Below are 25,783 nucleotides of genomic sequence, written 5' to 3' on the forward strand. Positions count from 1 at the left end.
TCAAATTAACTACAGATATGCCATGATGATTAATTAAAATCCAGCGTTAACGCATCTGCCTTGCAGCATAATGCAGTGAATAAAGCACATGGCTGAAAGCCAAACACTCCAGTTCTAATCCCACCTCTGCCAGTGACTCACTGTGTGACCTCGGGCAACTCTGGTAACACAACAGTATAAACATGCGAGTACACAGTCTGCAAACTAACATATGACTAACCATGTAAACCCATAATTCACAATTACACCTTCTCATAGGATGAACCATCAGTTAGAAATAATATCTCAGCACTTTTCATCCCACTACTTTGCACATTTTACAGGCTATGGGTTCAACCCTACAAACTCGTGATACACAGAACTTCCACTGAGTATAATGTGAGTTCCACAGTAGATTTACAGGACTAAGTTTATATCCCACTACTTTCATTCACCAATGAATCCTTTCAACCACCACTGAAATGCAGCTCTCTCTTCTGTGGATTTCAGCAGCTGTTCAACTGTGCACAGTAACACTACCCAATGGTAACTTTATCACAGGGATGACAAACTCTGTACCCTGACAGCCAGATCCTCAGCTGGTGTAAACTGGCAATGGAGCCACACCAACTTAAGTCAATGGAATTTTGCCAAATTGTACCAGATAAGGATTGCACCCTGAAACTAAGGGCAGGGAATCTAGACAGGCAGACTGTAATAATCAGTGTCAGAATTTGCCTAGTACATTGGGGTTAAAAACATAAGAGATAACAGTCCAACCAGAAACATACAAGGATATTTCAGTTAGAACTTAAACCATAAGACATGTGAATGCATCTGGGTGGGGAAAAGCATGTTGACTTCTCTCTTTTTATTCTAGAATCTGCTAAATTCACAGAAGGAATGTGATGAATCTGCACTCAGTGGTTTTGGAGCTCCATAAATCAGTGAAGATGGGACAACATTCTGATTTATGCTGAGACGTGACATTATAGTCCCTTAATTTGTTTTTAAGTGGAAAAGAAACAGATGCTTGTATATTTGCATCTACAAATTCAGCTGTCACTTCAACTTCTGCAAAAAATATAACTCTGAAAGTCTTGGGAACTGCCTTTCTATTATAAATATGGAATTCAATTAAACTTGCAGAATAAATTACACCAAAAAATACAAAGGCCTTACCATATTAAAACAAGAAATGTCCTTTACAATCTATGAATTCCTTGACAAAATGCCAAAGAAAACAAAATACTTCCAATTTTGGATAGTTTCACAGCTTGTAGTATTCTCACATATTTTAAAAAATTTCCATCAGATAAAATCTGATGAGCTTGCACAAAGGACAAATAATATTTCATGATGTCATTGGGATTTAGGTCATCTAACAACACATAAACATTAACCCTAAAACATATAATAGAATCAGTACTGAAATAGGAGCACAACTGCATCCAGTATACTAATCCTCTACGCTAGGATAACTGCAGGCTCAGCATCCGAACAAATGATTATGTTGATTAAAAAAACAAGAAAAAGGTGAAAAGGAAAGATCAAGTCTTAAGATCGGGAAGGAGAAAAAGGAAGTGAAAAAAGATGTAAAAAGAAAAAAGAAAAGGAGTACTTGTGGCACCTTAGAGACTAACCAGTTTATTTGAGCATGATGAAGTGAGCTGTAGCTCACGAAAGCTCATGCTCAAATAAACTGGTTAGTCTCTAAGGTGCCACAAGTACTCCTTTTCTTTTTTCTTTTTACGAATACAGACTAACACGGCTGTTACTCTGAAACCTGAAAAAAGATGGAAAGTAGTAAGGCAAGGGGGAACTTGATAAGGCGGAAATTAAATATTGGGGGAAAAGAGATGCTCGGATTTGAAGAAATTTGTACTTGTATTTCACTTGTTTCCTTTTAAAGAAAGGTGTTACAAGAACTGTGAAACATACAGTCCATTGGAATTTCTTATTCTTATGGGTCTCTCAGCAGAGACAGCTTAATATACTTTGTTCTTTTTGTGAACCTGTAATTGAAAGCATCTTGCTTTGTTGTTTTAGCAAACAGTGGGTCTTAGAAAGAAAGTAGCCCATGCTACATGGTTGTATTTTCATAGAAATCTTTCACATTGCATTCAATATATTTAAAAAAACAAAATAAAAAAACCACACCCTAATTTCTACTGACAAAGGAACTGATAAAAGACATGTCCCCAGATCCATCCCCAGTGAACATACTCCTAGATTCTCATACAAATATTGCAGGAAACTCTTCTCTGTTTGATAAAGCCTAGCACGTGGTGGGTATTATTGGAATCTAAAAAACAATAAATCACCAGCACTTCCACCTGAAAGCACTTCACGGATTGCCTTTGTTCCTCCCGCTGACCCCCACCACCATCTTTCATTTGTGTGTGTCATTTAAGATCTCCTGGAACTACCATGAGGGTTTTCTAGCGGTAGACTCCTGCAAGGAAGCTTCATAGTATTCAGTTTTGTATTTCAAGTAAAATAAGCATTGATTCCACATGTTTTTAAAAGTCACTTACATCTGAAGCTCAATTAGTTTGTTTTCAAAGATGCTGGCTATTAAAATATTTATGCATAAATAGAAAAAAATCACTTTTCTGCTTCCTCCAGTTTGTGCACACAGAGAAAGCCAAATCCCCTCTGCACACCGACAAACTGTGGTGCTCCAAGGAAAGTGAAATCTGATTGAAAGGCAGGCAAAAAGGAGAGAGAAATGAGGGCAAAAGTTCTGATTTACTTTAAAGCGCTGTAATGAGTAGGTTTGAAGGAAGTTAAAGGTCTTTCATCTGTATTTTTTCTCATAATGTCATCTACCCATTTCCTTCTGCCAATGCAGCATTGCTCCCTAGTTTATGGGCCAAATCTTGTCAATGAAGCAAAGCCCAAATGACTGGGGTGGTGTTGAGAAACGAGAACACTGAGCCCATGTAGCCATGTCATAGCTGCAATTACAGAGAATAGAGTAAGCAGACCAGTGTTGGGCTCCTCTGTGGTGGGGTTGGCTCCCAGAGTGTACACCGTGGCCCACCCACATTGCTCCCTTGTGGAGTGAGCTGAGAAACCTGCCACAGAGTTCACTTCTAGGGCATACAGTCATCAGGGGCTCGCCTCAGTTTTGACACTGAGCAGCAAACGTGCTTTTGCTTCCACTGCTTGACGGAGCACAGGATTAGTCCAACAATCCCAAGTGCTTTGCCCAGTTTGGTTTTGCTGAAGACAATCTAACCAACCCTGTCATTAGGAAACACAACTTGTTATGCAACCTTACTTTTCCTGTGCTATGCCTGTCCCAGTTACTACCCATTAGACCACCCCAAAAGCTTCTCCTTCCTTGGCATTTACAACTTCCAAATATTTGAAGGCAGCTATATGCAATCATTTAACCAAATCATAAATATTTGTCTGAAAATACTCCACATAATTCAGCCATCTAGCTCATAAATCATTTTGTTGCTGTTCTCAGAATGCCCTCCAATTTGGCAACAATTTTGAGATGTTGCATTCGAGCTGCAGTCTCACCAGTGCACTATTGCTCCTCCAGTCTGGGACAGAATTTCTGCCTGCGCAGGCTCAGAAGTGCAGCGCGGCTGCCTTTTTTTTTTTTCTGGGGCCTTATTACATCACAAGATCATATCCAGTAACCTGTCTGCTACCACTCTTTGGGCATGTCTACACTTACCTCCAGAGCGATCGATCCAGCTGGGGTTGATTTATTGTGTCTAGTGAAGACGCGATAAATCGACCACCAAGCGCTCTCCCGTCGACTCCGATACTCCACCGGAGCAAGACGTGCAGGAGGAATCGACCTACCGCATTGAAGACACCAAGGCGAGTAGATCTAAGTATGTCGACTTCAGCTACATTATTCGCGTAGCTGAAGTTGCGTAACTTAGATTGCTCGCCCCCCCCCCCCTAGTGTAGACTAGACCTTAGACCTTTTTCAGCATTACTGCTTTCCAAATCTCTCTCTTCCATTGAGTATCATGAGTTTGGAATTATCTTCCCAAATATTATATATTGTTTGGGGGCTTTTCTGGGGTTGGCTCTGATTTAATTTCCTATCTTTAATGCTTTAGTAATTTAACTGTATTTGACCATAGACATTCTTATTAATGCAAGGTTTCTTTTTTTCTAGGCCATAACATAATTAATGGGCAGAAGAAGAAAACCCCCAAAGAGATTTGTTTCTCACTGATTTCAAGTAGATTTTCAGTAGAGAAATAGGTCAGTCAGTGAAAACCAGTTCCATTCTACTGGTGCCTAATATCCTATCTAATTTCCTATTCCACTCAAAAAAGCCACATTACTTCAACCAGTCTGTCTTCAGTCAGAAGTGCATTGTTTAAAGGAAAATAGCATGCACATTGCTGCAAGAACTTAACTATTTTGGGAATACCAACTGGTAACCTGGACTCATACTTCAGGTCTATCTGTTTCTGCCACAGACACATTTTTGTGCCTTTCAGAGCCTGCCTTAACATGCTAGGGCAGAATACAATTTATTCTTCATCTTTGATGTCGTCTTCAAATGATCTATCTAAAGGAAGGTAGGTTACCTCCGGCTTAAAAATTAAATTGTTGGATGGGTGTTTTCATGTCACATCAGGATTTGAAAGGATTATAGCAGAATCTTTAATCAAGAAATCAGTTAAAATCTGAATAAATTTGACTCAAGTAAATTTGAGATTTTTAAACGGCTTTTACGGATCTAAAGGTTGTGTGACATTTAAATGCAAAAGGATACATAAACACTAGTTGTGCACATAAATGAAAGTGTTTCATGAATATTCAGATTGAAAGTGAATTTTTTTAGTTGACTGCATTTGTGACCTTTTTATTTTCACATTCCATCATCATTCAAGCTTCTCAGCATGAACACTGATGAAGAATGAATTTTTAACTTGATGTTCACCAAATACAAATGCACTATTATTTGGACAACAAATGGAAGCACCTAGAGGCCTCAGTCAGGATTGGGTTCCCACTTCTACTGTGTGTTTGTACAACTCATAGCGCAGACAGTTCGTGCCCTAAACAGCCTATAAATTAGAATATATACATTAGATTGCAAATTGTCAGTGTTACTATCTGTGCTATATGGTGTTAGCTACACAAGTCATCTAACCACCAAACAGACAATACCATGTGCCTTATGTAACTAACCAACACAGAACAATTTGGGTATATTATAATTAAATATAAAATTCAAAATGCACAATGTACTGATGAATTACATAAGTCACATGGTATTGTTTCTGTTCCCTGCTTGGACAGCGTAACATACCATGAATTTGGAATAGCAAATTGCAAGTTACCAGCTGATCAACAATTATTTGCTGGAGAAAGTTGCAAAAAATGAACTGGAATAAACTGTTCGTGGACATTGTGCAAACATTTTTTTAAAAAATGGCACTGATAAAATAATCTACTAGCTATGAATTGTAACTAAGGTGTAATAAAAATCATGGATAACCTCTGTCAGGATATCCAAACAAGTTAACTTCCTGCTGTATATAAACAGAATTATTGTGCTTTATGTTTTAGGAGCATACTGTACTCATGCATCTCTTTTTTTCTCTTTCTAAAAACCAATGTACAAACCCCAAAGAGACCCCGGCACTTAGCTAGCATATATGCTCATCTGCCATTTCCTTATTTATCTACTCCAAGGGACCATAAACTCATGTTCTTATGTAGCGAGACTGCCTCCCACTCTTCTTTTTTCCAGCTGCTTCTACAGCCTCCAGGCTCTTCCTTCCTAGGCAGCCCACCATCCTAGAGAGCTGTAGAAGCAGCTGGAAATAAGAACAGCCAGCCAGCTAGTTCTCCATGGACCACCATCAAACTGTTCTGCAGAGCAAGTCCTTACAACGTTTAGCATGTGTGGCTCTGCAGAGCTGAGCATTTTTCTTTTCTAAAACTACTCTAATCTCACTCCCTGAAAGTGCTAATGAAATCCAGGAGTCATATCTATTGGGTGTGGGTGGTAGTGTCAGTGGAAAGAACCTGTCCTGAGAAAACTCAGTCCGCCCCACCTCACATCCTGCCACTCCTCTCCATTGTCTTCTCTTTCCTTTCTTCTCCTCTTCCACTACCTCATCATCTTCTCCACACCTTTTTCTCACCATCCTCTTTTCCTTCTCTTACTCCTGCCTGCCACCTTTCCCACCATTTTATAGCCTATGTCCTGCCTTTCCATTACATTATCATTCTATTTGCTCACACTTCCTCTTTTCTGACTTCCTGTTTTCCTGCTATCTTCTCCTTCTCCCATCCCACTCGACTTGACAGTGTCTGTTCTCACCTATAGTATCCTCTTGCCTCCTTCCCATTGCCCTGTCACTATTTCCAAAGAACAGGTTTGTATTTGATTATCTTAACCCATAAATGTACAAAGAAGAATTTAAGACTTCTCAGATTAAGTTGGTAGATACGCAAATGAAGGTGAAGCCAAACTGTACCTGCAAGTATGGAGTGAAACAATGTCTGTATTTGTATGTCATAGTCATTTGATCCAGTGAGAGTCAGAAAGACACAGGAAAGAATGTTTGGGTACAGTAAAGATTTTGCAGGCATGCTGCTGGTAAGAGCAAAAGGAACCTTTAAATGTTATAGTAGGGAAAGCATGTTGTATCATTTCATAGGATGAATTAGACAAGAGTTCCGAGATGACTGATGTCGGCTATTTTAATGAACTCTGGACTGAAATCCTCTGACCTTGATGTGGAATAGATTAGAACTAAAAACACTGGAGGAGCTACACATTTTTGAGTCATGTGTTTCAGATGATGCCTACTTGCCTGCTGTATTTATGTTAATATTCTTCCTAAATATGGTTTGCCTTCTTACACTGGATGTATGAAGTTCATTTAAATAGGAAGCCCAAACAAGTAAACAGTATGATAAGCATCTCAAGCAATCATCTGAATCCAGCAACATTTAAATTATACAATTAAGTTCAAACAAAATGTAGCATTTTTGCAGATAGGAGGAAGTGTTGAAAATCATGCCTTTGCTTTATTCACAAGTCCACATTCAATGGAAGAGTGACTCAGTATTCTTCCCAAAGAATGCTTTTGATATGGGTATTTTTTAAGCAAATTTTTATAAAAGATGATACCAAATATAAATATTGTCCATTTTAACATTTGGTGTTAATATAGCATGTTCCATCTGAGGATGTCAACATGTTTTATAAACTCTAACTGACAATTTCACAATATGTACATGAGATATGTACTGCTACAGCCCCGTACTAGCCAGAAGACAAAATTTCCTCTCATGGCTCTAATGATTACACTAGCCTGGGTTAACCATTTAGTAAACTATACTTTTCTTTTTGGGAGACCAAATACCCTTGCTTTTATAATGTACAGAGTTTTTGTACAGAAGAATGTAACTACCAAAATTCACTGTGACACAGCTTTTAAAAATCTATTCATCTTGTCAGATCACACAGATACATTATGGTCCATGCCATTAAGCTGTGTTTTCTGTAAACATTAGAATTAACCATCACTTTTAGAAATAATATAGTGTAGCAAGAGAAACTGACAATGTCTTGACTCACCTGAGTGTCTATTTTAATTAGTGCAATATCTGCTTTTTCATCAACATCTTTAATTTTGGCTTCGTATGTTGCACCACTCTTCAGCTCCACTTTTACCCTATGTTTATTGGTAACTACATGGGCATTTGTCACTATTAGTCCATCTTCTGAGACAATAAAGCCTGAACCACTAGCAACAGGAACCTCCCTCTTTGTAAAAGGAAGCCTAGAAAATATGGGAAATAAACATTTAAGTTTGAACAACCTGAATTTTCTTCAGAGATGACAAATCATTTGTGATTACTGTTTTCGTTCCTAGACTGCCAACAAGTATTTGGCACTTTTAAAAATATTTTAGAAAATTTATTATAATTTATTAAGTATATCCGTTAACATTTAATTGGACATGCATTAGTCCACTATCGTCAAAATATGTGGCAAAAAAATTAAAAAGTGAAACATACTATATTACTTAAATGTAACAAATATTTATTATCTTGAATAAATATCTTGAAAACAGCGTCATTTTCTTTTATATCTATATATCAGTATATTAACCAATTCTGGCAAGTTTAATCCTTGAGAGCTACAGAAATATAAATCAAAACTGGATATCTTGTTTACTTGCGAAACAATTCAATATGAACCACAGCAGGGGCTATCTTCTCCACCACATCTGCAATAAAGTTGTATTTGTGCCGTAGGCTGTTAGGATCTTCCTGGCCTGAGAATAGACACAGAAAACACATGTTGTTCTTCAAATGGCACGAGAAGAATTGTTGCAAAACACTTGTATTAAAAAACACTAGGCAGAGATGACTTTTTAAAAGGAACAAAAGAGTCTTGTAGTTCTGAGTCTGATTCCCGCCCTAAACCATTCCCCTAACTTTTGGGAAAAGTTTTACTGGCAACATAGCCAGTTCATAGGGCAAAGGGGTCTATGGAAAATTCTGAATAGATATGGAACCTCCTTCTATATCCAATGCCCTTGCACCAGAGGGGGAGACAGCCATTGGACAGAGTACTAGGCTGGAAATCAGGAGACCTGGGTTCTAGTCCCAGTTCTGCCACTGACCTTCTGGGTCTCTGTAGGCAAGTCAGTTCATATTTATGTGCCTCCATTTCCCCTCTCACCCTTCTCTGTTCTATTCAGCACAACAGTGCCCCAATCTCAGTTGAGGCTGCTGTAATACAAGTAATAATATTAATTCAAATTTGAGATTACCTAATTTGGCCTCTATCCTCCTGACCCCTTCATACAGGGCTTGGCTGTAACTTAATTGCCTGTAGAGCTGGGAGTATAACTACGTTTTTGGTTCACTGACAGTGCCGATTTTTTTTTTAAATGGTTTGGGTTGAACTGAACCTGAAAACTGCAAAAGAAAACCCTCCAGTGAATCAAAAAATCCATACTGGGTTGAATGAAACATGTAGTTGATCTGAAACGTTTTCTATTGGCAAAAAGAAAAGGAGTACTTGTGGCACCTTAGAGACTAACAAATTAGTCTCTAAGGTGCCACAAGTACTCCTTTTCTTTTTGCGAATACAGACTAACACGGCTGCTACTTTGAAACCATTTTCTATTGGGTATTTTTAAAGTGTTAGATTCACAAAATGACCAAAGGAAGTGGCTGGGGATGTTGTCCTACTGGTAACTTTTAGTACAGGGCACTCACCTGAGATCTTAGGTACCAATTCCCTGTCTGCCTGATGTGATTTGAACTTGGGTCTCCCACATTGCAGAAGGGCACCGCAGTCACTGAGGTATGGAAATCTCTTAATCACTCCTGCTGAAGTGGTTCTATTTTTAATAATTAGTCATTGGAGCCGGACATGAACTTGGGTCTCCCACATTCTAGGTAAGTGCCCTAACCACCAGGCTAGAGTCATTATCACTTTAGTCACTGGGCCAGTGACTAAAGTATTTCATATAAAGTGGAATGGCTTCAACAGGAGAGACAGAGAGAATCTCACATCCCAGAATACCCTATCACCCAGTGTTTATAGCACAGTCCTTTTAGATGTGAGAGCTGGGTTCAAATCTCTGCTCTGAATCAGGCAGAGGACAGATTTGAACCCAGGTCTTCCACCTCCCAGGAGAGTGCCGTAAGCACTGGGAATTTGGGGAGCAATGTGCAGCACCATCACATCTACTCCTGCTGGCTGTCCTTTGTGTGGGATAGGTATGTTCAAAGTACACTTATAAGATCAGGTACTAGAGGTGAGACAGGCAGGGGGATCTCCTAATTTGTGAATCTTCCCATGGCTTGGTACAAGTTAGGTGCTGAGCTGCTGAGGGTATCAGGACTGTGTGCATTCCCCCAACAGAAATACAGGTGCCTGGAGGACAGTAGGCACCTACAGGGTTAGGCAAAAGCTGAGTCATGGTTTTATGAATGCCACTGGCATCTAAACGCTAGACTTTCGAGCCTAACCGCCACTTTGTGACTAAGTTCCCCTTGTGAACATAGCCTCTAGCAAGATATTCAAAAGCACCTGGGGCCTAACTTCCATTGGTTCCAATGGGCATTGGTACCAAGGCACTTTTGACAGTCCTAGTAGGTGCCTCTCTGCATCTTTAGTGGCCCTTTGTGCCCCATATGGTAAGAGCTTAGCCACCACTGTTTTAACCTCAGTCTCTTAACCACAGCTTGCTACAGTTATAGGACAAAGCCTTGTTTCTTGGTACGGAAGTGTTGGGAACAACACGTGTGTTCTCTGCATGTGCCTAGAGGCAAATACAATTGCTTTGTTTTCATCAATGTGACTGTTTTGATCTCATACACTGATCTCACGTTACAAAAGCACAAAAAAGAAATGGTAAAACAGAAAAAGTAAGGGACTCTTCTTATCCTATAATGTAGTATTTCCCCTTCCTCTCTATTTGTCCTTACTGTAAGTGTTTAAAGTATTTTTACCATTTATGTTTTACGTAAGTCATTAATTTTTTTTTCAGTGCAGAAACATTGTGTTCCCTGTAAATGCAGTGCAAGGTTCCATAAACAATTTTTTGGTTGTTCTGACCAATTTCCCCAAAACTGTTTAAATATGTCACGGTCTGAAGTAGTGAGTGTGGAGGGACTACTGAAATGTCTTAGGCTCTGCCTGTGTGACAGGGATCCCCTTCTTCTTACACGAACCACACAAAGCTTAATTATTTGGGTTTTGTCCATATGTGAGAGATTTTTGCCCTAATAGAATTAAGCACATTAATTTCAAACTTGTTTTGTTATGCACATAAATTTATAAAAATGTAAATTTCTAGCCAAATTTCCTTCATATTGTAATCCTTTGATCTGTCAAATAGATGAGAATAAAATGTGGTTTTATAATACTATAGGTATCTGTGAAAAGAAAAGGAGTACTCGTGGCACCTTAGAGATTAACAAATTTATTTGAGCATATGCTTTCGTGAGCTACAGCTCACTTCATCGGATGCATACAGTGGAAAATACAGTGAGGAGATTTATATACACAGAGAACATGAAACAATGGGTGTTACCATACACACTGTAACGACCTGATCACTTAAGGTGAGCTATTACCAGCAGGAAAGTGGGGGCGGGGGGGGGTACCTTTTGTACTGATAATCAAGGTGGGCCATTTCCAGCAGTTGACAAGAACGTCTGAAGAATGGGGGGGGGGGGGGGGAATAAACAAGGGGAAATATAGTTTTACTTTGTATAATGACCCATCCACTCCCAGTCTCTATTCAAGCCTAAGTTAATTGTATCCAGTTTGCAAATTAATTCCAATTCAGCAGTCTCTCGTTGGAGTCTGTTTTTGAAGTTTTTTTGTTAAAGAATTGCCACTTTTAGGTCTGTAATCGAGTGACCAGAGAGATTGAAGTGTTCTCCGACTGGTTTATGAATGTTATAATTCTTGACGTCTGATTTGTGTCCATTTATTCTTTTACGTAGAGACTGTCCAGTTTGACCAATGTACATGGCAGAGGGGCATTGCTGGCACATGATGGCATATATCACATTGGTGGATGTGCAGGTGAACGAGCCTCTGATAGTGTGGCTGATGTGATTAGGCCCTATGATGGTGTCCCCTGAATAGATATGTGGACACAGTTGGCAACGGGCTTTGTTGCAAGAATAGGTTCCTGGGTTAGTGGTTCTGTTGTGTGGTTGCTCGTGAGTATTTGCTTCAGGTTGGGGGATTGTCTGTAAGCAAAGACTGGCCTGTCTCCCAAGATCTGTGAGAGTGATGGGTCGTCCTTCAGGATAGGTTGTAGATCCCTGATGATGCGTTGGAGAGGTTTTAGTTGGGGGCTGAAGGTGATGGCTAGTGGCGTTCTGTTATTTTCTTTGTTGGGCCTGTCCTGTAGTAGGTGACTTCTGGGTACTCTTCTGGCTCTGACTGCATCCGATGAAGTGATCTGTAGCTCACAAAAGCTTATGCTCAAATAAATTTGTTAGTCGCTAAGATGCCACAAGTACTCCTTTTCTTTTTGCGAATACAGACTAACACAGCTGCTACTCTGAAACCTGTCATAGGTATCTGTGATATCTTATCAGACTCTAGGACCCTGGTGAGAGATGCAGGGCTATTGTGATGACTCACCCCAGCATCATACATGGAGGAGTCTCATTAATTACAATTCAGAAGAACAAAAAGTAGATGATTTCTAAGGCAAGAGAGGGAAGCATTGCAGAGAAAATATAAAACCTAGAAGCAGTCAGTTCAAGGGGGATCTCAGGCTCAGGTTGTTCTTAAACGAAGAATAAAGGAAAGCCCCGGGAAGTCTGGTGAGTTTTAGGTTACATCTTATATTGCAACCGGAGGTGTGATGGCAGCTCAGGTGGGAATACCCATGCTAGCTTTAATCTAAGTAGCATGGCTAAAATAGAAGTGAAGATGCAGCAGCTTGGACTCTGGCACAGATTAGCAACGCAAATCGGCACCCAAGATTCCCGGCGGGCTTGTACAGACAAGACACTGTACCAGCTAGTCTGCACTGCGTCCCTCATCCTTAATGTCTCATATCATAGAATCATAGAATATCAGGGTTGGAAGGGACCCCAGAAGGTCATCTAGTCCAACCCCCTGCTCGAAGCAGGACCAATTCCCAGTTAAATCATCCCAGCCAGGGCTTTGTCAAGCCTGACCTTAAAAACCTCTAAGGAAGGAGATTCTACCACCTCCCTAGGTAACGCATTCCAGTGTTTCACCACCCTCTTAGTGAAAAAGTTTTTCCTAATATCCAATCTAAACCTCCCCCATTGCAACTTGAGACCATTACTCCTCGTTCTGTCATCTGCTACCATTGAGAACAGTCTAGAGCCATCCTCTTTGGAACCCCCTTTCAGGTAGTTGAAAGCAGCTATCAAATCCCCCCTCATTCTTCTCTTCTGCAGACTAAACAATCCCAGCTCCCTCAGCCTCTCCTCATAAGTCATGTGCTCTAGACCCCTAATCATTTTTGTTGCCCTTCGCTGGACTCTCTCCAATTTATCCACATCCTTCTTGTAGTGTGGGGCCCAAAACTGGACACAGTACTCCAGATGAGGCCTCACCAGTGTCGAATAGAGGGGAACGATCACGTCCCTCGATCTGCTCGCTATGCCCCTACTTATACATCCCAAAATGCCATTGGCCTTCTTGGCAACAAGGGCACACTGTTGACTCATATCCAGCTTCTCGTCCACTGTCACCCCTAGGTCCTTTTCCGCAGAACTGCTGCCTAGCCATTCGGTCCCTAGTCTGTAGCGGTGCATTGGATTCTTCCATCCTAAGTGCAGGACCCTGCACTTATCCTTATTGAACCTCATCAGATTTCTTTTGGCCCAATCCTCCAATTTGTCTAGGTCCTTCTGTATCCTATCCCTCCCCTCCAGCGTATCTACCACTCCTCCCAGTTTAGTATCATCTGCTATTCCTCGCTTCTCCACATCACCATAATATTTGAAGCCCCCGAAGTGCTTTATATAGCACTTTGTTCACTGGACAATAGCAAGCAGTAGTAATTACGTACTGAACTATAGCGACAATTCTCAGTTTGGACATAAGAATCTGTATTACAAAGAGAATGTTGGCCAGGATACCAGAGTTATCACCACATAATCTCTTCCTCAAAGTGCAGCAGGCTCTTGAACTTCATTTTAGGTAGTCATCAGAACAGGGCATAAAGGATGGCTGATTAATATCTCATTTAAATGAGATTCGTATTGCTTATTGGATAAATTCATTGCCCACTGAACCACAGCACCATCATCTGTAAAGCTCTGCTGACCAGCTGTACTACCAAGCTATTTTGGAAACTGGGTGAATAAAAATTATACTTTGGAAGTATTCATTCAGACTAAACAGAAGCTTGACAGATTGTCAGCTTGGATGACTATTCTGTTTGGCTAAAAAAAGCCATGGACACTGCCACTTAAATCAGTTTACTTTTTGTACATCACTTATAAAATAACTGGATATTAATAACAATGTTGTAGGCACTTAGGGCTATATATCTGGTTACTGAAACATATCTAGAACTCGCACTGTTAGTGATGGGAACTTCACAGACAGACAGTACGTAGCATTACTGAATTGTTTTCCTTTTTTTTTTCATTATAACAAATGCATACATGGTAAGGATATTAAATGAGTCGTCTTCACTTTACATTTGAATCTATAATTGCAAGGAACTTTAGAGCTAAGACTGTCACGGTCTAAAATTTGGGCTATTGTGCAGTCTCCAGTCAAACTGCATACACAACTGAAAGGCCAAAATTATTCATATTTTGTCTGAAAACATTAGGTAACAAAAACTGAGTCATGGCATGGTGACCTAAATAACTCAGACCTTCCTTTTCCCTTCTTACGTATTAAAGAGTCTTGTGTTGTATAATATGGTTTTGCAATAATGGTTTAAAAATGGAATGGAAGACACCTGTTGTTTTTTTAAAATACGTAAACAAAAATCAGAGTGCTATCCAGTGAAAGATTTCATTGATGAACGCTGATCGATTCTTAACAATGGGACTTGTACAAAGTATGTCAAATAAGGGGTCCATGGAAAGGTTATGATTTGCCGGATATGATTATGCTATTTGTATGCATGTATCATTTTTGTATTTGAAGTTATAAGCACTGGGTCTATACCTGTATTTCAAATATGTTTGCTCCTGTGGTAACGCCCACAAGGTATTTAGCCTGCACATCTTGAATGGACTATTCAATTTAAAAGGCTCATCAAAGAACACTTAACTCACAATGGATGAGGGGAGATACCTATCTACACTTAATGGACTTTCCTGTGATGGCCTCTACTATGACTAAGCATGCACGGACATGTGACTCCAAACACCATCTTGTTTCCTGTAATTTTTCACAGTAAGAACAATGGTTTTCCCTTCAATTGGCAGAAGCCATAAAAAGCTGGAAACATCTCCATTTGGCCTCTTTCCTGCTCAAACCTCTGGACTATGAATTTATACTGATGGGAGCATTCTAACCAAGGCACTGAGGACCTTCCAATGATTTGGAAGCAACCAGAGACTTAACCAGCCAGCAGTTTATTCTATCATTGCTACAAGCCTGATCCAAGAACTTTGCAATTATTTACACCGGAGGGCATTCTGTGCACAATATTCTGCAAGTTTTGTCAATAAATAAATGCAGAGGCTCCAGCGTGGCAGTGGGGAGCACAGAACACTGGCTGCATGAAGGCGGGAGATCACCTTACAGCCCCCCCACCCCTGGGACGTGGACTGAACGGTGAGGCTCCACCAGATCCTGACCCAGCACAAGGCCCGAGACTGCCCCAGAAACAACCCTCTGCGCCAGGCACACTCGGTGTGGGGAAGGCAGGCTCAGCCAGGCAGGATCCAAGTGTGAAGGGACTCAGGGTGGGGAGGATCCAGGTGTGGGGTGAGAGGGTTCTGTGTAGGACAATCTGGGTGCAGGCAGCTCAGTGGGGGCTCTAGCTGTGGAGGAATCTGGATGCACACAGGCTCTTCAGGAGGGTCCCAGGTGCAGGGGCAATGGGTCTCTGCAGGGGCTTCCAGGTGATGGTGGTTGGGCTCAGCGGAGGGGTCTGAGTGCTATGGGAGTGGAGCTTAGTGGGGTAGGGGTCTGGGTGCAACTAGTTGGGGGGTCAGTGGCGTGGGTGTCTAGATGTGGAGGCTCAGGGTGGTGTGGGGGGACTCACCAGGGTGGGGGGTTGAGTGCAGGGACCTCAGTGGGGGGTGGGTCCGGAGGCAGGGGGTCTGGGTGCAGGGGGGGCTCCAGATGCAGGGGTTGAGGTTCAGTGGAGTGGGGTTCAGGTATGGAGGGCTAGGGGGGTTCTGGATGTACTGGGTGAGGCTTGGCAGAGGTATCTGGGTATGGGAGGTCTGGATGCACGGGGTCGGAAAGATGGGGGAGCAGCTCCCCATACAGTGACCACTCCCCTCTGCAGCTGAGGAGTGATGGGGGCAGGAAGCAGGGGAAGATGCTGAGCTTCCTGAAGCTGGGGGAAGTTTCTGGGGGTGGGTCTGACATAGCCCCAGCCACTCCTTGCAGAGGAAGAGAGAGTCCCATCCTCTCCTGCTTCCAGCCCAGCTGGGACTAGCAGCTAATCCTGGCTCAGGTGTCCCCATCACCGTGGTGATTTACCTTTCTGCAGGCTGCCTGAAACGATGTACCTGCGCAGCTAGGGAATGGTGCGTGATTGCTCTTGCAGCTTCTCTTTCCTTCCCTGTGAGAAAGGGGAAGCATTTTTTTGCGGGGAAGCAAAGAAATCTGTGGGGGACATGAATTCTGCACACATGCAGTGGCACAGAATTCCCCCAGGAGTAGATTATTGTATGTATTTGATTCCTTTAACCAATTTTAATTCTTACCTTTCTTTCTTTCTTTCTATAAATAAACATTTAGATATTAGATACTAGAGAACTGGCAACAGCGTGATTATTGGGTAAGATCTGAGTTGTATATTGACTTGGGTATGTGGCTGGTCCTTTGGGATCAGAAGAACCCTTTTGTTTGATGAAATTGGTTTTAAATAACCACTCATCTTTAAGTCTAGTGTCTTGGTGTTGAATCCAGGACTGGAATGCCTAAGGAGATTGCTTTTCTGACTTCTTGTTAGCCAGTGTGGTAAAACAGAAGTTTACTTTTCTTGCAGGTTTGGTATCTCTTATGGAAGAATAACCACCAATTTTGCAGTGTGTCTACCATATTTCTTAGGGGTTTGTCCTGAATTTGGAGTTCTCAGTTGTGACCCACAGAGACAGGGTGACACCTACCCCAAAAAGAAAAGGAGTACTTGTGGCACCTTAGAGACTAACCAATTTATTTGAGCATAAGCTTTCGTGAGCTACAGCTCACTTCATCGGATGCATACTGTGGAAAGTATAGAAGATCTTTTTATACACACAAAGCATGAAAAAAATGGGTGTTTACCACTACAAAAGGTTTTCTCTCCCCCCACCCCACTCTCCTGCTGGTAATAGCTTACCTAAAGTGATCACTCTCCTTACAATGTGTATGATAATCAAGGTGGGCCATTTCCAGCACAAATCTCTCCCCCCCCGCCACCCCCCCGACGTTCTTGTTAAACCCTGGATTTGTGCTGGAAATGGCCCACCTTGATTATCATACACATTGTAAGGAGAGTGATCACTTTAGATAAGCTATTACCAACAGGGGAGTGGGTTTGGGGGGCAGGGGGGGAGAAAACCTGGATTTGTGCTGGAATTGGCCCAACTTGATCATCATACACATTGTAAGGATTGATCACTTTAGATAAGCTATTACCAGCAGGAGAGTGGGGTGGGGGGAGAGAAAACCTTTTGTAGTGGTAAACACCCATTTTTTCATGCTTTGTGTGTATAAAAAGATCTTCTATACTTTCCACAGTATGCATCCGATGAAGTGAGCTGTAGCTCACGAAAGCTTATGCTGAAATAAACTGGTTAGTCTCTAAGGTGCCACAAGTACTCCTTTTCTTTTTGCGAATACAGACTAACACGGCTGTTACTCTGAAACCTACCCCAAAGTTTGCTTTTCCTTAAAATGCTACTTGCACAGCTATTTGTTATGTATGTAAATATATATTTACTATTTCCTATAACAGTGGCAGTGACCATTAAGTACATTTGTCATTGTATCTTTTATACCAAAAATAAACAGGCTAAACCAAGAGGAAAACAAATCACTAGAAGACATCCACATAGCAGTCTAAATTATCATGTAATCTCTACTCACACAACTGTATATGAACAATAGTTGCTCATAATTGAATCACAAGGTAATTGCTGCAACAGCTAGAGCTGACTGGAAAACAGGGGTCAAAAATTCTCAACTTTGAGCAATTTCATTTGTTTCATTGTTGTCCAAATTTTCCAACCAGCTTTGGTGACAGCAAGGAATTCGACAGAAAAGTGAGTGCAAAGAGTGATTTACAGGGTTTTACAAGTTCCTTTTGCAAACAAAGTACTTCCTGATTTCAAATAATGAAAGTTACTCTCTTTAACTGCAGCATTTTAGAACGTTGTATTTTACTATGCCATGACTACCAAAACAAAAAATACAAATAGACTGGGTTACTATTTTGACTAAAGATAATGTCTCTTCCTCCAAACTCAGAGATGTTATCTAATTACTCCCACCACTTTCCACCTACTAATATAGAAAGCATCATACAGAAGCCCTTAGAGGTGTAGGTTCTTACAAATTTTAACTCCTCCTTGTGTTTCATGCTGATATGCATAAGCAGACACCTTCACCCTGCTGTTTAGGGAGCCCACTATTAGATAAGGCTTGTAATTAGAGCCCACTTTATTTCCATTTCTGTGGATCTCTCCCCACTTGTAAACTTTTAATTAAAATCTAGATTTCTAACCTACATTTGGTATGGACACTATTGGCTCCATATTTAAAACCTTTGTGCTTATTTTCTTATTTCTTTGTCACACCCTTATTGTTTTTCCCTTTCCACTTGGTATTTTCTTGATGGTGTCTTAGGGCTTTGTCTACACTACACTGCTTTTAGCAACACAGTCACGTCGCTAAAAGTCGGGCAGTGTAAACGCCGTTTGTTGGCACTTTTGCTGACAAAATACCATTGTCAGTAGACAACGTACACGGCTGCTTCTTTTGGGGGAGGGGAGGCTTAAGCACCTGTGAACGACAAAAGTTCAATTGGCAGTGTAGAAAAAGCCTTATACTGAGAGAGGAGCCTGAACAAAACTCTGACTTTGAATACTTTTGAACTTGGGGAAGTTTGGTTCTTTGCAGATTGGACCCATCTCTATTTATAGCACACTGTTTATTGGGTTTTGTAATTCTTGTATTGAACTATTATACAATGCCTAGTGGTGATTAATTAATGAAGTTACGAGGATGATCATCAAGTTAGTGATGATTAATTGGTAGATGATGACTGACTGACTAAAACACTAATAGGTTACAACATGAAAATTTCCTGAGGCAACTAATTTTCAAAGAATAATTGGAAAACATCATGGCTCTCTGCAACTGGACATAAAGAAAATCTCTATTAGCTGTCAGCATGGCGGCCATTTTCAGTGGACTAGCCATTAGAGGGCAATGCACTCACACATACTTTACATGAAGTATACCTGTGGCTCTCAATCGTTCCAGACTACTGCACCCCTTTCAGGAGTTTGATTTGTCTTGTGTACCCCTAAGTTTCACCTCACTTGCTTAGAAAAATCTCACACAAAAAATCAAAAAAGTGTCACAGCACACTATTACTGAAAAATTGCTTACTTTCTCATTTTTACCATATAATTATAAAATAAATCAATTGGAATATAAATATTGTACTTACATTTCAGCATATAGAGCAGTCTGAACAAGTCATTGTCTGTATGAAATTTTAGTTTGTACTGACTTCACTAGTGCTTTTTATATAGCCTGTGGTAAAACTAGGCAAATATCTAGATGAGTTGATGTACCCTATGGAAGATCTCCGCGTATCCCCAGGGGTACGCATACCCCTGGTTGAGAACCATTGCTGTATACTACACTTGGGAAAGTCAAGTATTTGAAATCATTGTCCTGAGTAACTCTCCAGTGACAACCTACCTTGAAAAGAGATGAGCCAAAGAGCATATCTGGATCTAGATTTATGTTAGATTTAGTTTGAGACTGAATCAAGGCTATAGTGTTTAGTAGAGCCAATATCTTGCAAACTGGTTTTGTTTTTTGTTTTTTTAAGATTTTGGCCCAAACTGGAAGGCAACTTTGGAGGTCATTTACTCTTATGAGATTTCCATCTCGCGTGTTGGAAATCTTATGACGTGAGCTTCTCATCATCTTGGGCTGACACTCAGGAGGACTCCCTCACTATCCAGATTCCCTCCCCTCCCCATCCAGTTCTGAATCCAACCTGGTACCAGAACTGTAGGGGTTGGGTTCCATTCAATACCCTGTGGGCAGGTGGCAAATTGATGTCTGTGATCACTATTATTGATCAGCCTCCTGTATCTACGAGTTGCACACCCCACAGCTAATATATGCTAAAACATCCTATTACCACCCCATCTTCCCTCTCCACCTTTTACTTTGTTTATTTCACCCACATTACATAAAGTGTAAGCAGTTTGGAGCTGTGACTGTCATTTACAGTGTGTTTATACAGTAACTCCACAAACCTTATCAGGAAAAGGTCTCTATGGACTACTGCAATATGAACAACAAACATTCATACCCTACCTTCAAAACCTTGAAGGATTTAGACTAAAGGTTTATCCCACCTCTGATCTTTGCATTTCCCAGCAGAGTAACAGAGTGCTGGAACGGCAAGTGACCAGTATGGATTCTAATCAAAGACTTCAGAAAAGAAACAGAGCAGTCAAAGAACACTAGCAATAAAGGGAATGGAAACATTTGGATGAACAATTTAAATTCATCCAAGTCTCTGGACACTTCAAGAAAGGGAAAGACAAAGAAAGATGATCATGCTCTATTGTCTGGTGGTTAGGGCACTGGGATGGGATGTAGGAATCCAGAGTTCAAGGCTCTGCTCTGCCTGATTCAGGACATAGTTTTCATCCCAGAACACTCTGAATCAGGTCAGTTAGTGTGTGGCAAAATGGGGTGTGACTCTACAGCACACTAACTGGCCATGTGGACAGTACATCATGTACTAAAAGTTCTGCAGTGTGCTTTGAAGTAATGCTGTTTCAAACAGGAGGGTAAACCAGAGACCCCTGTACCCAAAAAACCTTTCCAAACCAAAAAGCTTACGTTTCAATCAGAAAACAGACATTTAGACGCAATTCTATTTGTGTGAAAATCTTCAATGGGTTTTCTTTCATTATGGAACCTAAACAAACTTTGAAACCTCAAAAACTGCTGCAAAACAGAATTATTCTCTGGACAGCTCTGATTATCAGTACTCTTATTAAAACAAAAATAAAAGATAGTGTACATGCATATACATGCTAATTGTTTGAAGCATCCTCTTTGAAATATGATGACTAAATAGGTGACCAGATAGCAACTGTGAAAAAACAGGACGGGGGTGGGGGTAATAGGTGCCTATATAAGAAAAAGTCCCCAAAACCAGGACTGTCCCTAGAAAAACGGGGCATCTGGCTGGTCTAATTGTAGTTTTGTACTTGAAAAAGATTTCCTCTACCACCAACACCCTGGTGCTTTCAATGAAATAATGGGTTTTGGGTTTTTTGTTTTTCTTTATTTTGTTTAGGACTCTTTGTGAAGCAGTAGCATCCTCAATGAAAAGATTTGGTTTCAAGAGTTTTTTTCCTTCATTCATCAGAACCATTGTTAACAACACAGATCTGTGTGCTCAGCAGCAGATCCCGTGGTATGCTAAAACCAGGCTGGTGCCTGGTAGCCCTTCAGAGAGTAAGAATCATATCCAAGGATTAATCTCTTTTTCCTTGTTAATGCTACAGTTATCAAAATTCTTTCCAGAAGGTCCTTGCACCATATAAAGCAGAGGTCAGCAAACTACGGCCTGTGGGTCACATCCGGCCCACGGGCCCCTACTGCCCGGCCCCTGAGCTCCTGGCCCAGGAGGCTAGCGCCCCCCCCCGCCTCTCCCCTGCTGTTCCCCCTCCCCTGCAGCCTCACCTCGCCGTGACGCCGGCGCAATGCTCTGGGCGGTGGGGCTGTGAGCTCCTGGGGCAGCACAGCTGCAGAGCCCGGCCTGACTCGGTGCTCTGTGCTGCACGGTGTGTGGCTGGCTCCAGCCACTGGTGCCTCAGGCAGCGGGGTAAGGGGGCAGGGAGCGGTGGGGTTGGATAGAGGGCAGGGGAGTTTGGAGGGGTGGGGCGGTCCGAGGGTGGGGAACAGGGGGGTTGATAGGGGGCAGTCGTTCTGGGGGGGCAGTCAGGAATGAGAGGAGGGGTTGGATGGGGCGGTGGGGGGCAGTCAGGGGCGGAGGTTCGGGGGCAGTCAGGGGACAGGGAGAAGGGGTGGTTGGATGGGGCAGGGGTCACAGGGGGGCCATCAGGAAGGAGAGGAGGGGTTGGATGGGGTGGTGGGGGGCAGTCAGGGATGGGGGTTCTGGGGCCTGTCAGGGAACAGGGGGGGTGGTCATGAGGCAAGAAGCGGGGGGGGGGGGTGGAGGCCGGGCCACGCCCCCCCCAACTGGCCCTCTATATAAATTTATACCCACAGTATCCTGCTCCGCTGTCTACTGATAAGCTACAAACGGTATCAATTTTGCACGAGCAAATCGACTTGCTGCCGATCGACTATTACTTCATTTACCTGCTACTTGTTTAACATTACATACACACTATGGTTATAGGCTCCAATTCAGCAAAGTAGTTAAACACATGCTTAACTTTAGACACATGCTTAAACCCAACTGAAGTCACAATACTCCCCGCATAAAAGAAGTCAATAGGACCTGAGCGCACGATTATGTGCTTTGTTTGAATAAGGATGGATTGCTGATTCGGGGCCACAGAACCTGAAAATGTTATCCGTCCTGTAGGTGATTTCCAACTCTGTGGGGAAAAATTCCACTGAACAATGAGTTGCAGTGTAAAATGTCTAGTCATCCAGAACAGCTGTATTTTAAAGCTCTATAACTGTAGTTTTTCTTTTCTTTTTTTTTTTTCTTTGAAGTGCGGCGTATTTATTTAGCTCACAGGTAAAGGTACTTACTGCCCCATTGGAAAGTAAAGAAAAATGATATTTGAAATTTTTCTCCCCATCTCTTCCATTTTATCTTTAAAATTACATCAAACTGTAAACCATAATATTCCACGCACTATTGAAGGATAAATATAGTGTAATTCACTATAAAGGAAAACGATGGTATTAATAAAACAAGGAGCAGCAATTTACATGTTGTAAAAACAACCCACTTACTTATCTAACAGCATAAAAAAAGATCAAGAGTGGGATCCAACAACATAAATGAAGATCAAAGGAGCGGGTTTTGAGATGGTCTGTCAATACTGCCAGCATTATTATGCTAACAAACTAGAGAGGACAAACTAAAGAGATTTCACTGACAATTGCTTAGGAAATAGCTATACCCATCACGTAATATCCCTAACAAAGAATATACTTGCATGACAGAGAGTACCATGGAGACATTTCAAATGTCCTAGTCAAGTGAATAATAAATTGACCAAAATCTAGTATTCACTTCATCAAAGGTTTCCTGAAGCTAGAAACTCTACAGGATTAAGAGGTTTCAGAGTAGCAGCCGTGTTAGCCTGTATTCGCAAAAAGAAAAGGAGTACTTGTGGCACCTTAGAGACTAACAAATTTATTTGAGCATAAGCTTTCGTGAGGATTTAAAGTAAAGCTTCTTGTTTGGTGTCAACAGTATGCACTGTATTCTCATCCTCATAATATTTACATGAGGATCAATTCTTTCTTGGCCAGCTGTCAGGATCTTCTTACAAGTAATGTGTCACATGGCCTGATCATGCTCCTATGAATGTCAGCCTGAAAACTCTTGCTTCCCTTGTGGATAAAAAGCACTGATGTCTAACTGTAGTCTGTTTCATGGTTAAACAAACACAGGAATCTATACCAAAGGCTATAGAACTAAATAGCTCCCACAACTTCTGACTGGAGGCAGAATGGACTGAAGGGATGAGTTGAGGGTTGGCAGCCAGGAAGTTCTAACATGAATTATACCACAGACTTGCTGTGGGGTGCTGGATAGCTCACTTTGCCACTCTGTACTTCTGTTCCTCCTCTCCCCCAAACTATAACATGGACAGTAAAGTTTACTCATTTCAAAGGGGTCTAAAAAGGAGCAGTGCTTTGGAGACAAATTATTAAGGAACAAGCATAGGTACTGGACATTTACTAATAATCATGTTATGTAAACAATGTAACATAGGCAATGCACTTGCATATTTATAAAATTGGAGTCAAAACGTGCAAACATCTTTAGAGAATTTAATTATCCACCACAGAAGCCTTCGAAGAATTTGTTATTTCAGATCCATAAATTACTCTAGGTTCTTAGTGAGGATGAAATAGACATCTGTGGACACATACCGACTACTGACACCCAGCCCGTGCAAATATTGTATCTCCTTATCACTGAGTAGAAGTGGTAAATGTCCTCTCTTGGATAAAGTGCCTATGACTTTCTTATTGAGTATTACAGTGTATTCCTTATTTGGCTAGGATTTTAATGATGTATTTCAAGCAGATCTTCTCACTGCTAATATGAAAGACACCATTAGTGGTGTATGAATCAGGGGAACATCCTTATGATTATGACTCTTGCTGCAAAGTAATATCAGGATTGCTAGATAAACATCAACCGGAACATTTTTTGCTGAAGGAAGTGTGTCTCGTGGTTATGGTTGGGATTCAGGACTTCTCAGCTATGCTACTGATTCACTGTGCAATCATGGAAGTGCCATTTATCCTCTCAATATTACAAGTTTATCTTTAAAATGAAGTATATTCAGGCTTAACTAATGCTTGGAGAACCTCAAATGAAGCTGCTACATAAATGCTCAAAGCCTCCAGAAATTCTTCTTTAAACTGTGCAGCATTAGTGTGCCATCAAAACAATCTAAAAGTTACATCAGTGGAAACATCCACATCAAACCAATTGATTTTCAAATCAATGAGGGAGACACGCTGGGATGATTAAATGGAAAGAAACTGCAGAGCACAGTGACAAACAACTAAAATAAATCAGGAGTGAAAGACCCTCATTGTAAATGTAAGTGGTGATGGGGAGAGCTGGACTTCCATTGTGGAAAAAACAATAGAAATGGAGCTTAAACATCCAACAGTTGTCCCACTCTCTAGCGTTTTATGTACCCCCAGAAAGTTCTGCTCAACATCTGGACCAGAGCTAGGAAAAAGCTAAATAGGTAGAAGAAAGATATTCAGGAAAAGAGTGAGGCATACTGAACTGGAAAACATCACTGAGGAAAACCTGTCTGAAATAGAAATATTAAGACATGTACTTCTGGTAGATGTGGAAAAGGATCTGTAATAGATCCTGTAGGCAGAAGCAATGAGCACTTCAGACAACAGGATTCAAAGCAGACGTGTTATTTTCTTTTCTGCAGAATTCTGAAAACACGACGGATGAGTCAGCAATCATTCCGCCTTCTCCTTTTTCCACCCAGCTCAGTTTACAGCTTTTAAAGTTTCCAATTCAGGTCATCATCCTGTTCTCCTTCCCAGTTCCATATGCCTCATAGAGAGAATGAATAAAATGCCCATTTAAATGGTATTAGGTAACAATCACATTGCAAGTTTACCTATTCCAAATGTAAACAACAAAAGTGTTATCCAGAACATTTTGTTTAAGTATTTAAAAAAAAGTAAAGTCACATTCTGAAAGCATGAGACTTTTGCTTTTAATATTTAACAGATGTCCCTATTTTGGGGAGACTGATTTTTTTTTTTTCATTTTCTAGGAATATTTGGCTATCAAGGACAAGAAAGCAGGGGAAAAACACAAACCCAACTTTTGCATAGCTTCCCCTAATGGCAGAAGTTAAAGACACATACAAATTACTATGCTAAAAAGGTTGATATCACAGAAGAAGACGGGACTGTAGTCTTATCTGGAGATTTTAAAGCTACTGTGTAACAGCCACAACATATTTTTATTAATAATACCTATTCTTATACAGCACTTCTCATCCATAGGTCTATGCTACTTTACGTCCTGCAGGGCCCACATTCATTCTTTCCCCATGTTATTTTCAAACTGAAATAGTTTCTTTGCCTACCTCTAATTACTAAACCCCAGGAAATCAGGAAGTGATAGGTGCATTTATTGCAATAAAAAGGCCAGGGATAGGCATC

At 41.1% G+C, this 25,783-nt stretch overlaps 1 protein-coding gene across 1 annotated transcript in view; it reads right to left on the reverse strand.

Moving 5' to 3' along the window:
* HTRA1 (HtrA serine peptidase 1) overlaps nucleotides 1–25,783 on the reverse strand; it is a 50,335-nt gene that overhangs the window by 13,542 nt on the left and 11,010 nt on the right. Inside the window, exons 2-3 of the mRNA XM_074959210.1 lie at nucleotides 8,171–8,270; nucleotides 7,568–7,772 (exon numbers count right to left, since the gene is read on the reverse strand). Coding sequence (XP_074815311.1) covers nucleotides 7,568–7,772; nucleotides 8,171–8,270 — 305 coding nt within the window. The remainder of the gene's footprint in view (nucleotides 1–7,567; nucleotides 7,773–8,170; nucleotides 8,271–25,783) is intronic.

Source organism: Natator depressus, chromosome 7 (assembly GCF_965152275.1).
Source record: "Natator depressus isolate rNatDep1 chromosome 7, rNatDep2.hap1, whole genome shotgun sequence".
Lineage (NCBI taxonomy): Eukaryota > Metazoa > Chordata > Testudines > Cheloniidae > Natator > Natator depressus.